The 14,525-nt window shown below is 34.5% G+C and overlaps 1 protein-coding gene across 2 annotated transcripts in view; it reads right to left on the bottom strand.

Moving 5' to 3' along the window:
* The window catches only part of adam19a (ADAM metallopeptidase domain 19a), a 244,429-nt gene that overhangs the window by 143,197 nt on the left and 86,707 nt on the right, over positions 1–14,525 (bottom strand). For both annotated transcript variants that reach the window (XR_015496372.1, XM_087262030.1), the window contains exon 3: positions 13,115–13,191. Coding sequence is in view for 1 of the 2 variants with exons in the window: in XM_087262030.1 (XP_087118156.1) it covers positions 13,115–13,191 (77 nt within the window). In the remaining variant the exon portion in view is untranslated. The remainder of the gene's footprint in view (positions 1–13,114; positions 13,192–14,525) is intronic.

Below are 14,525 nucleotides of genomic sequence, written 5' to 3'. Positions count from 1 at the left end.
GACTCTTCATTTCATCTACCTCTCCTGTTTTTTTTTCATCCCTCTATCGTCTGTCTCCTTATCACAACTCTCCATGCCCTAAACCCCTCCATGCTTCTTTATCCCTTTCCTTTTACACCATCAGTTTATACCTCTCCAATCACATTCTTTCCTGCAACTCTTTTGCTCTCATATTAAGCACATATAAAACTTCTAGTTATATCTTACACCATGATCCCCTCCCGACTCTCTATAAAATGACATGAAAGCAACATTTCACAAACCACTTGACCTTAAAAAAAACCATTGTCTACTCCACAATAGCTCAAATCAAATCAAATCACTTTTAGTGTCACATCATAAGCAGCACGTGTGCTTTGATTTGTGAAAAGCTTAGGTGCTGGCTCCAAACAGTACACAATACAGACAAATGTATGTCGTTGTATTTGTAAAAATAGCTATGTTTCCATCCAGCTATTTTTATTAGCAGTTTTGAAACATGACAAGATATGCTGCAGGGGGTTACCAAGATGCACATCCTTGTGGGCATGAAGAACTTATTGATTGAAAAAATGGTGTATAAACTCAGGAAACACATTTACACATCAAAAAAAGCTTTTTTAGATCATGTGATAACAAAAATAGTCACAATAAGATGACATTAAATGGACAAATCAGTGAACTGACCACATGGAATTGTTGTTTTAGCCATTCTACAGATCACACTATATGTGTCTTACTGTTAACACTTTAGTTTAGGTCACAATCCTCTAATCAAACATGCCACAACTACTTTAAGGAATGTTTGGACAAACTGATATTAACAATTTATATGTTAAGTATTTGAAATAATGGAATGAAACGCAGTGAGAAAGCATGATCTAGATCAAAGACTATATAATACACAAGTATACTTTTGTATGGGGAAAAGTGTAATGCCCCATTCACACAGGGCTTCTGCGTCAACGCTTGACTGAAGGCGTGTCTGAACTTGGGGCTGATGCGATCGTCATAGTGGCATCTGCCAATGAAATTCAGTCAGCAATAGGCCACTGTCTAGATGGTGTATTTGCATACAGCGATCTGATTGGCTGACGCTTCAGTCTGCGCTTGAAAAGTTGAGCTAGTCCCAACTTCATCAGCGAGCAACGCCTCTGAAGCCAACCTGATTAATGATATTTTAGCCTTAATTAGCTACTAGCTAGTTCTAGTCAATAAACTTAAATATCATCAAGTGCCATTATAAACCTGGACATAACTTTAACTTTAGGACATGAGGTTAAACGGTATTCATTACACTATTTTAGCCATATATAATTGCAAACCAGCAGTAATTAAACATAATTACTAGGTTGTTCATTCATTAATTTTCTTGTCGGCTTAGTCCCTTTATTAATCCGAGGTCGCCACATCGGAATAAACCGACAACTTATCCAGCAAGTTTTTGCGCAGCGGATGCCCTTCCAGCCGCAACCCATCTTTGGGAAACATCCACACACACACACACACACACACGTATACACTACGGACAATTTAGCCTACCCAATTTACCTGTACCGCATGTTTGTGGACTGTGGGGGAAACCGGAGCACCCGGAGGAAACCCACGCGAAGGCAGGGAGAACATGCAAACTCCACACAGAAATGCCAACTGAGCTGAGATTCGAACCAGCCTCGCCTTACTAGGTTGTTGTTGTTTAGTTAAATTACACGTTGAATCAAAGAAATAATATATGGCTTTTCAAATTGTAAATAATGGTTAAATTGCCTTTACTATATGGTTTAGTTAGTCATGAATTATGTGTTTGCTCATGCTTAACTAATGCTTAATTGTGAAAAAGTTAATTATGATTTACAAGTTTAACTGAGCTTAACTAATGGATTATTCGGGACCATTAAAATGTTTAGTTAACGATTAATAACTAGTGCTTTTGTTTTTAACCAATGCCTAATTGTGATCAATTTAACCATAAATTAAAGCTTAACTAATGCATTATTTTGGACTCTTAAAATAAAGTGCTAAAATTAAGGTAGCAGTTGGGTTTAAGTTTTGGGTTGGATTTGAAATGTAAAATAAAATCATACTTCATACCTATTAATAAACTCTTAATATTCTAATAATAGGCAGGCAATGAACCAGTAGTTAATACTCTGAAATGTGAACTAAACTAAGGTGTTTTGTTTATTTTAATTTCTTATCATTATAGCATTTTATGTTTTTTTTTTTTTTTATCTTTGTTTTTTATGTGCAGTAAAGTACTTGCATTACCATTATGTGTCAGGGTTCGGGAAGGATGAGTGAGCGAGGACTCAAGTGCAAACAATAATTGGGTTTTATTAATAATAAAGTACGAATAAAACAAAAAGGCAAAACAAACTACCCCGAGGGGGAAAACATGAATCAAAAACAGACAAACTTGGCTGGGCTGGCAAGACATGACTGGAACAGGAACACAAAGGGAATATCGACGACGAACTGGCAAAGGACTGAAGACATGAGGGGGATTATAAAGCAAAAGTAAATTGACACAAACAGGTGAACATGACAAACTAATAATGAGTTAACAAGGAGGGTGGGACTAGACAATAGACGGGAGAGCGCATGACAGAGAGACAACACAAGCCATGCGCCCACATAACACAGGACAAGAACATGCGGCCAATGAGAGAACTCATTAACTGCATGTTCATGACAAGACAAGCACAACACTGAAGCACACGACAAAAGCACGTGACCACAATGTAAACACCAAGCCACGTGCTTTGACAAGAGACGCAAGACACGAGCACACGATGAATGAAAACACTCACCGTGCGCTCACACACGCAGCGTGCATGCTTCATCCCAGAGCCGGCCAAAACCGAAACCAACAAGACTGAGATGCTGGGAATGAAACACCACGCTGCTGACAGACGAAAACACAAACACAAGTACAAGAGCGCACGCGTCTGAGGGACGCGTCTCTGCGCGCAAACAGAGACAGAAACAGGACCAGACATGGGTAGTGTCCGAGCTCTGCCACCAAAACAAGAATTTACAAGACCAGAATGGCAGAACCCTGACATTACGTATGAAATGTGCTATGTAAAAAAAATAAATAAATAAAAAATCTTGCCTTGCCAACAATCCACAGGCCAAAGACATTAAAATGGTTTTTACCTCCCAAAAATTGGATTACTGTATTCTAAAAGAGTGGACTCACGTTTCCAAAAGCCTCTGCATGTTCATTGCATTTTGTCTTTCTCTTCTATGATGCAAACAAAGTATTAAATAAAGAAAAAAAAAAAAAAAACACTGCTTCCAGTTTCTTTTTGATATAGACCATTTCACTGCATCGGCCCATGAACATTTCCCGTTTATTATCAAACTATGTAATAACTGTAACAAGAGGCAATTCAATCATATATTAATATTAAAACAGCTATCACAACATTATTTATCAATATGTGGCTCTTTTTGGATTCTCGGAAGCTATAGAAATAAAAACTGCAAAACAGGAAATATGTTGGGACCATTGTTTTTGTTTAAGTCCCTCAAAATGGTCTATTTAATGACAACTTGTCATGATTTTATTCTATTTTACTCATTGGATGGAAGCAATGCTTTATTCACAAATGTTTTATGTGCTATTCCAGTTTTGAGCACAAATCTAATTCGCAAACATAGCTAGTGACGTAACTAAAAATGACATCACCAAGATCATCACTGCAGTCCCTTAAAATATCAAATGTTAAAGGACAAACTTCTGCATAAATCAGCTATTTGTAATTAAAAAATGTGGTGAGATCCTGCTTGAATGATATTAAAACTCATTACTCTGGCTTATAAACACTGCCTAAAGGATGCCCATCATCTGCCTGTGTCTATTCATTCACTCTCTTTAAACTGTCCATCAGCCTTTCAATTAAAAAACAGCTAAGATGCAAACACCAAACATGCTCATTTGCATCACAAATAGGTTGGCTATGCATGAAATACCTTTTTTTTTCATTTATTGGCAATATTGTGGTAAAAATTTACCTATTTCTTAATGTTACTTGTAATATGAGAGTCTCTTTGGTAATCTCATGGAGAAAAAATAACATGGTTTAGAGGAGCTATATACAAAGGGGCTATTCAAGTAAATGGTGTCATAAGTCAAATTGAAGTAAATGAAGTTCCATGAAAAAGAAAAAAATATATATGCCTAGAGGTTTTCAGAGAGGGTTATTATGGTCCCGTTATGGATCACCCATAATGCAACACAGCCATAAGACTAGTGACCTTTAACCTCAGCTGAGAGAGGTCAGAATGCCAATCTAAAGTTAAACCAAAATGTCTTTAGGGTTAAGCTACCAACACTGCCAGTGCAAAATCATTCATTTGTTTGAATGGAGAGTGTATGGAGAATGGAGAGCTCCAATAAAAAGGTCCTTATTTCAGTTTTAAATTTCAATCTTCTATTGTGTGTGTGTGTGTGTGTGTGTGTGTGTGTGTGTGTGTGTGTGTGTGTGTGTGTGTGTGTGTGTGTTTGTGTGTGTGTGTGTGTGTGTGTGTGTGTGTGTGTGTGTGTGTGTGTGTGTGTGTGTGTGTGTGTGTGTGTGTGTGTGTGTTTAGGTAAAACATTTATCTGCTCTGGTAGTGAATGTACATTTATGGGCAATTTAAATTAGTCTTTAAGCTTATCAGTTCTCGTATTAGTAACAACAACTGGTTCTAAGAAATGTTAAAATCTTTTTCACACATTCATGTACTGTAAGCAATTTCTGTTGTTTTCACACTATACAGCACCACTGTTTTTTCAACAGTTTCCATTTAGATTTAGCTGTTTTGACACTATTATACTTAACAGTTCCATTCAGTGTTTGCAGTTTACAGTTTGTTGCTGTAGATTTAGAGTGCATTCGGGGACATTTATATTTATACATGTAAAGTATTAGCCACTGTACATCTAAATACAGCAATGCAAAATAAGCTGCAGGGCAGGTAAAATAGGTAGTTGCAACATAAAATGTATTTTTTAGAAATAAGTAATAAGTATATATATATATATATATATATATATATATATATATATATATATATATATATATATATATATATATATATATATATATATATATATATATATATATATAGTTAAAATTGTAATTTTAACTATATATATAGAATTATTAGCCCTCTTTTGATTTTATTTTTTTTGTCATTTTTTTTATATTTCCTAGATGATTTTAAACAGAGCAAGCATATTTTCATAATATGTCTGATAATATTTTTTCTTATGGAGAAAGTCTTTTTTTAATTTTATTTCAGCTAGAACAAGAGCAGTTTTGTTTTTTAAAGCCATTTTAAGAACAAGATTATTAGCCCCTATAAGCTATATATATTTAGATAGTTTATAAACTGTCATTACACAATAACTTGCCTAATTATCCTAACCTGCCTAGTTAACCTGATTGACCTAGTTAAGCCTTTAAATGTCACTTTAAGCTGTATAAATGTGTTTTGAAAAATATGAAGTCAAATATTATTTACAAATATTATTATTTAGATCAAATAAATCACTTATTAGAAATGAGTTATTAAAATTATTATGTTTAGAAATGTGTTGAATTCTGACTTCAACTGTATATATACACCCAACATTTTTTTATAGTTGTATACAGTATGATATGGTTAGATATGATATGGCAGTATTTCATACTGTTTTTTTTTTTTATTTTAGATTAATTACTGCTGCTTTGCTGCCAAATTAACCATCATTTTTTTAAATAATCATTTAGTTATGTATGCATTTGCCCTGATTTTTCAGCACATTTTTGACAATTTTTAAGTTATTGGTGAATATTTTGATGGAATGTTTATGTTTTGGGTAATGTTTGATAATGGTAGCACTCCTTGTCAAATATTATATGCATTATTTTATGTAACTCTGTTAAGTGCTCAGTAGACTTTTACTTTAAGGAATGTTTGGACAAACTGACATTAACAAGTTATTTGTTAAGTGTTTGAAATTATGGAATGAAACGCAACGAGTAAGCATGATGTAGATGCAGGGACAATTTAGATTTAGTTTTTAGGCTTATCAGCTCTTATTATTGACAACAACTGGCTCTAAGAAAGGTTGAAACAATCTCATTTGGTGTGGTACACAAAAAGAAACACCACTTGATACAACTGTAATGGCCTAATGGCAATTATGTTCATGAGAGATTTATGACAAGTTATAATGTCTGGTTAATGTAAAGATGTCGTGACAAAGACATTGACAGGATTTGTTGTCAATGACAAAAACAGGTTGTGATGCATTTATTTATGTCAAGTTGTCATAACAAGGACATCTCAAACAATGTTACCAGATGAGCAAATGACAGTTGTCATAAGCATATAAAAATATCAACCATATTCATGACCTGTGTCATGTCATAAATAAAAAGGTGTCACCCATTTCTAACACCCTCTTCAGCAGTGACATTTGTATTTCTGTTCTAAATTAGTTTCAGTTGAACTAGAACTACACCAGCATTCTACACTGCTCTCCTGCCTGCCTGAATTGCTGGAATATCGAAAAATCATGATTGGCACTTTTTTTCCTTAATCTATGTTAAGCTGCACACAATCGACATTGTAAAAAGTGCTATAAAATTAAAGATGAATTCAATTTAATTCAATTAAAGTGCTACTATCTTATCTAAAACTGACTTTACTAATCCTAACATTTTAAGTAAAATTCAATGTATTTCAACACAACCTCACAAAAAACGAGGCTTCTTTTTTTATGGCTCCCAGGTCACTGAAATGAATAGCTTAAAACTCCACAGGTACCCAGACTGTAAAAAAAAAAAAAATGCAGAGTTCCACACATTTCATTTATCCCAACACAAATGGATTAAGGTAACTTAAAACATTTGACAAATTTGTGTGGATTGAACATAAAAAAATTAAGCTGTTCAAATGAAATATCAAGAATTGTGTTGTTTCAGCTCATTTTAAATTAGTTTGAACAAGCAAAACAAAAAAAATGTGCAGGGCATAACTAACAAAACTTTTAAAAATGTATTTAATCATTGTGGACTGTACTACCCTTTTGTTATGTTTGAAGGAGAAAAACATCCACTGGATTAAACTGCTGTAAAAATGCATCAGATATATATATATATATATATATATATATATATATATATATATATATATATATATATATATATATATATATATATATATATATATATATATGCGAGCTATGATTAACAAGATTGGCTTTGATGCTTTGTTAGATTTTAGTTTTTTCTCTCTAATTTACTGTTGGTGGCTGTTTTTGCCCCATTGACTTCCATTATGAGGACATTTAATGGAGCATAAATACACAGTCTTTGTTTTAGTTTACTCCAGGTGGTTCTGCGAGCTGAGATGCATATTTACATTTTCTCAGACACATCAAGGTAAGTGCGCAAAGGTCACTCTCACACTCTCCCACACTCACAGACATGCATACACACTTTAATTTGCTGTTAAACTCCATATGAAACTCAGAAACTAAAAATATCACTTAAGAAATATTTAGCATGAACATTAATGACAATTCTATAGAATACAAGAAAATACATTTGCTTTAATTTGGAATTATGTGTTGCCTTTGTCAAGTCTTACCTCCCTGACTCATTATCTCACCTTTCTGCCTCATAGCATGCTTAGTCAAAATAAGATCATGATCATATTACCTTTAGTTTTGTTGACTTGCAAAACTCTCTGCGTGTCGACACCTCTGCATAAAAGTTACACCAGTTAGGCCTACTCCGGTTTCACAGCACATAGACGCGCTTGTTTTATCGGTGTTACTTTTAAAAACTGGGTGCACACCCGGAATAGAGCAGCGCGTGAGGCACACAGGAATTGTTTTCTGCATACATGTGTCAGTAACAAGCTTGCGCATGCAAAAGACACTAAATGTGATATTTGTCGAGTCTGGTTTTGTGATGTTATCACATTTACAGTTGTTTATGTTTACAGATTTCTCTGATTAATGGGTTTAAATGGGTCAAATAAACTCACTATATGCTGACCAACAGAATTAATTTAAAAGTGTGATCAAATTCAGTACAATAAATACTTCATATATACTCTTGAAATAAGCTTTTCACAAAACAGACACCTCCTGCTCTTCCCTCTGAAATTAACCTTTACATTTCTTCAAGCTCTGCTTCTGTTGTGTGTTTGAAAAACTTCACTGCAACAGATTGAATGTAAAGAAGCAATTAGTCAAATGGCATATACACTCAAACAATGTACCTTCTTTAATCTATTTCAAGAGTGCTCAGTCTACAGATTGAGTGTATTCATTAAAAAGTCCTCAAGCTATCCTCCATTTCCTGGACCCATTTCTATGGGGCTGTGATCTAGATTCTACGCCAGTCCTCTATACCCTGACTCTCATTTTCATTACTTCGACCTGCTTGGAGAGTACTTTGTCTTGTAAAAACTCCAAAAACTCTGCCGGACCGCTTTGAGGGTTCCTTGGAGCCTCAACAATACTCAGGAAGTCGGGCTGTTCTGTGTTTATGTGTGTCAGTGCGTGTGTGTGTCCTTTTTCTTCTGACCTACATTCGCAGAAGCAGACTGGCCAAGACTGCGAGGGAATGCAAGGTTCATATGTGGATAAAATAAACATTAACTCTGCCAAGTAGTATTAATGTGCTCCTGCAATTCCTGGGCAGGAAAAGACAACTCATTCCCAAAGGCTTTCAGTACAGTCAGGATCTAACCATGACTCTGAGGTTCATCTCAGCATTTGGCAGAGCAATCAGTGATGGAGATACCTGTTCACCATCTCTGCCGCTAATAATATTCAAGCACACTTCTTGGACCATGTGAAGTAGTTTCCTAGTCATAGATAAATTCAGCACCATAAGCATGCAAATTTTACATTGTTTATAAGGAGATGAGAGGAAAGAACTAATTACATTAGTTTATGAATTTTACTACATTTTTAAAAAGCTAAATAATGTTTCATATACCTGCAACATTTTAACCATTAAACAATTATTAATATTTACTAGATTTTTCTCAACCTCAGTACTGCAGCAATACTACATCCAACTAAAAATGTATCTCTCATTTTCAGTTTAATATTATTTGTTGTTGTTGTTGTTGTTGATTTTTTTAAAAAGTTAAAACATAGTTCAATTTAACTGTTTTTGATTAAGATTACCTAAGAAATATTTGTTTCGACCAATGTAAAATTTTAAAGTTCCTCACACAGGGCAGTGCCTGGTTTATACTCAAGATGTGCACTAGTTCGCTTGAGTGCACGTGGCGAATGTGATGTCATCGATGTGTTTGAGGAGATTTGCTTTGAGTGTGCACGACATGATTTAGGCTGGCGAAGCACACAATTTTTTTTGAGACTCGAGCGAACAGAATATGAAACACTTATAAGAAATTTTGTCTGAAACAGATACGACTGTACAGACACCTTTATGATTCATCCATGCGTGATCATAGGGAGAACTAGACAATAATTATTAGCTAGAAATTGCAACATAGAGAAAGGAGGAATGTTTTTTGTTAAAAAGTAAAAAAAAAAGTAAAAAAAAACAGAGGGATAAGTTTGCAAAGCCAAAAGAGGCCATGCATGGCAAAAGTGGAGACCCATGTGGTTTTAAAACACAATTACAGAATATGTTTTTCCACCATTTTTTAGGTTTGACACTGATGTATATAACACAATTTTGAATTTAAAACAACTGAATAGTTATAAAACTATAATGATGGAACAAATTATTTCTTTGATAACTGTAAAAGAATATTTGAACCTTTTGTTTTACAATAAACCGATGTCCTGTTATTAGGCTTTATTAGTGAAAATGGTCAGGAATGTTGTACCATTATTGTCTTTTTAGCTTATAAGAAGAACACAGTAACTAAGCAGACAGTAATGTGTGAATTGTGGAGCGGGCTAAATCTAAAAGAACATGTGTAATTTTAAGTAAGTGTACTTTTTTTTTGTGCTTTTTTTGCCAATCAATCAAAATATATGTAGATATTTGTAGAACAATCTCTTGTCATAAATATTTTAATAAACTTTAATATGTAAAACTGTCCGAGATATGAACAAAAGCAAGTGATGCATCAAAGTCTGATTTAAAAAAATATTGAATAGTTATAAAAAATTTTATGATCATTAAAATAATAATAAAAAAATTGTTTAAAGATCTTCAACAGTATTAATGATATGGCGTAGTTCTGGAAACTTTCTATTTTTTATCCGCCTAATTTTACGGTCAGTTTCTTTTGACTGCCCCCTCATTTTAAAGAATATCTCAACGGCGAATACATCAAGTATAAAAGCCTCATCCGTTTCGTGAAGTGCGCATGCATTCAGCTGAGGTCTGACATGAGGCCCAAGCGAAAGTATAAATCAGCCTTTAAACAGAAGCTCAACATGCTTTGTACTTTATTGAACTTAAAAAAATAAGGCAAATTAATTATTTTTCATTGGCTCAAGTGATCAAATATAGATGTGTAACATTACTCTAATTATTTTTTTATTGATTGAATGAACATTTTATGGGAATCCACTTGTTTAGAACAAAAAGAAAATTTAAACTAATTGACTTTCTTTAACAAGAAAAATATGCTTTGTACCAGGTTATAAAAAAATGTTCTGATGGAGATAGAAAACATTGTTTAAGGCAAATTGTTTATTTTTCTTTTTTGGGTCAAGTGATAAACTTCAGGGTCCCTATCATACACCAATAAAGTGTACCAGCGCAGTAGTAATGTTCCCGATTTGTGCCACGTTGTTCAAATAGCAAATCCATTTGCGCCACTTTGTGGACTCATGGGTGTTCCGGTCTAGAAAAGAGGTGTGTTAGGGCGCATTGTTGGCGTGTTACTATTTTGAGAAAACTAAAACAGACTGTGCAATAGACCAGATGAAAGCATGTTTAAAATCCAGCGCAGAATGTGTCAGTTGTGTGCCTTAAACACAACTTTCACAATGCTTAATACACACAGGATGTACAGCAATACTTAAATATCTTTACAGATAAAAACAATTAAAGGATTAAATTGTTACAAAAATTATAATTTTCTACATAAATATAAAAACCACTGCCTCCATGCCTTCTTTATCTCTAGGTTTTATTTTTATTTTCAGTTTATTCATGACAACATGCTTTTGTATGATGTTATTATTAGTAGTAGTAGTATTTATTATACACATATTTATATTTGTTTTATTAAAACAAGTTTAGACCTGTCCACCTGTGGGGTTTTTGTGGGGGAATCATATGGGGCATAGCACATGTGTTTTTTGTCTTTTCTGTTATTTTCTTTGTTTGCTGGAAATTATAACTGAATTTAGAAATAGTTTTGACACAAAACTTTGCGCTTAACAAACTAAATTAATTATGTAGGCTAATGGATGTCTTCAGTGGAGTGCGTACATCACCGTTTCCTTAACCATGAAAGAGAAAAAGTGAAAGAGAATGAAAAGAGACTGAATGGAGGAGACTCATTCTTTATCCTCACGCTGCAGAGGCTCTGTTTAACTGTTTTCTCTCTAGTGAAGTGTTCAGTTTTTCCACTTACAAAGTCTGTCATGTAAAAAGGAAATGCGCATGGCGTGACACAACTAACACTTAAATGGAATGGGAGATGAGACTCTGATAGTTTATTCTCAAAACATCCTTTTTTTTTTTAATTGGACGGATAAAAGCTTTTTTTACAATGCATGTTAGTTCATGTTAAAAATAAATTAATAAGGAATTGTTTTTAGAAAAAAACATCTCTCGTTAGTCATTTTTATAATTTGATTGATAATTTGGGTCACGTGATTGATAATTTGGGTCACGTGATTCATATTTCAAGCATTTGAACTTCCTTTAAGGATGAATAGTGCATATCAATGCACCATGATTTTCAAGGGAGTTTTCAGGGAGCAAACATTTTAATATACTGGAAGAATTTTGCGATTGAGACAGCCCTTAAAAATAACTGATGCCCTGATGAGTGGAATGAACTACTGAACAAGAGTACTGATTAAGATGCATCCTATGTGTCTAATTATAGATTGGCCTATATGATGAAACAAACAAGAAAAACCTTTTTTTTTTTTTTTTTTTTACAAAAAAAGGGTGTTTTGAACACAGATGACTATGCATAGACTGCTTAGTGCCATTATATAACCATTATGGAATGGTCTAATGTATATTCATAGTCTTTATTATTTTAATAATTATTATTATTATTTAAAATAAAGGGGTGTCACGGTGGCGCAGTGGGTAGCATGATCGCCTCACAGCAAGAAGGTCACTGGTTCAAGCCTCACCTAGCTCAGTTGCCATTTCTGTGTGGAATTTGCATGTTCTTCCCATATTGGTGTTGGTTTCCTCCAGGTGATCCGGTTTCCCCCACAAGTCCAAACACATGCGCTATAGGTGAACTGGGTTAGCTAAATCGGTGCATAGTGAATGAGTGTAATTAAGTGTGTATGGATGTTTCCCAGTAATGGGTTGCAGTTGGAATGGCATCCGTTTGGGTAAAACATAAGCTGGATAAGTTGGCAGTTCATTCCTCTTTGGCGATCCCAGATTAATAAAGGGACTAATCCCAAAAAGAAAATAAATGAATTTAAGATGCAGATCAGAGCAAACTGTTCTCACTTTTTAAAGGTAAACTACTTGTTTTGATCAACCATTAATTATGGAGAGTCAAACTTCACCCCCCTGTAATTTGCACATTGAGAACAGCACCCAAATCTTCACAACATTAGCTCCCTCTAGATGCATTCATACCCTAATGATCATGTATTCAACACAGCAATTTGAAATGCAGTTTGCAATAAAAATCTGTCAGCGGTTTATTAAGATGTAAAATGATTGGATTGCATAATCTAATACGCTTATGCTCATTACATCTTCAATAAAGGCTTTTTATTTGCCAGAAGTAGTCCAGTCATGACTGATGAGATGGGAATTATGAAATCCTCCAATTAGTAATTAAGAAGGATGAAAAGAAACATAATAACCAGTCATATAATGTGCAACTGTGTGATTATGTCCGATTGTGCTGCAAAAGTCAGTTCATCAGTGGCTTGTAATCAGATTCTGATCGGATCAATTATGCGTATTAGTCATTGAAATTGGGTACTTACTGATTCCGTTCAACTTGTAGAACCAGCTCCAAGTCCTGTGCTGAGACCAGAATCTCCCCACTCTCTGGAAACTTGTCCTGATGAGACAAAAATGATAACCGAATTTTGAATTGCAGTTCAATTTAAAGATAACTGTGCAATATTATCCAGTAACAGCACTCGTCCAGCCTTTTAACCCTTCACCATACCTGCCAACACTCCCGTTTTTCCCGGTAGTCTCCCGTATTTTAGACCCATCTCCCATTTTTTTCTGTCTCCTGAAAAACTCCCGGAATTAACCAACCCTAAATCCTACCATCAGAGTAATGTAAGTATGTATGCATGTATTATTCATGTTATTTATTAAATTACCCACACTGTTAGACCTTACCAGGCTTTTTTACGGAAGAACACTGGCAACACTGTTGCCAGCTACTCACTGTAAAAGTTTGGTTACAGTAAGTAACTGGCAACAGTGTTGCCAGTTAATTACTGAAACTGAACCATTACAGTGAGTGGCTGGCAACAGTGTTGCCAGTTATTTACTGTAACTGAACCATTACAGTGAGTGGCTGGCAACAGTGTTGCCAGTTGTTTACTGTAACTGAACCATTGCAGTGAGTAGCTGGCAACAGTGTTGCCAGTTAATAACTGTAATAGAGCAGTAGTGGTAACTAACTGGAAACTGTGTACAGTTAATTACTGTACTGTAGTTTTACAAATCACAGCATTATACTGCATACACAATAGTATGTCAAGGTGTTACTAAAATTAATTAGTTTATTTAGAAGTTATTAATTTTTTAAATTAATTAAGTTGTAAATTCTGACAAATTTATTTTATTGTTTTGGCAGCAAACAAATATAAAACAGAAAATGTATAACAAAATTAAGAAATCAGCAGATATAAATATCATCTTACATATTACTGAGAGCCCCAGGTCTGCACAGAAAGGCTGCAGTCAAACTAACGTTTAAGCATGCAAAATTCTGTCACATGGCTCTGCGAAAAGGAGTGGGATTAAACAAAATATTTAGAGATTGAAAAAGCAAGCAACTGGTCCATAATTTTTGTTCAGAGAGGTCATGGTTTGATCTTTGATTAGTCTCAAGCAATCACATGATGTGATTTCACAGTTCAGAGTTCTCCAAGCTTGAACTTTCCAATGCTGCAAACTGTAAAATTTGTCGCATGAGCATGCATTCCAGGTCTGCAGCATTCACATGCGTATGAATGGAAGTCTAAAGGGAGAGAAGTGCAGTGTGACTGGGACTTTAAGCTGTAACTTTAATTAAACACACCTGATAAAACTAATTAAGGCTCGTTAGAAATCTACAGGTAATGTTGAAGAAGGGTGGGAACTAAACTCTGCTGCCCTGCAGTTCTCCAGTAACTTGGAGTTTGACCCCTGGAGATCTACGTTCCTGCAGAT

Source organism: Danio rerio, chromosome 7 (genome assembly GCF_052040795.2).
Source record: "Danio rerio strain M-AB ecotype USA chromosome 7, GRCz13ab, whole genome shotgun sequence".
NCBI lineage: Eukaryota > Metazoa > Chordata > Actinopteri > Cypriniformes > Danionidae > Danio > Danio rerio.
The sequence above is the reverse complement of the archived record's forward strand: the minus strand, read 5'-3'. Positions and strand labels throughout refer to the sequence as shown.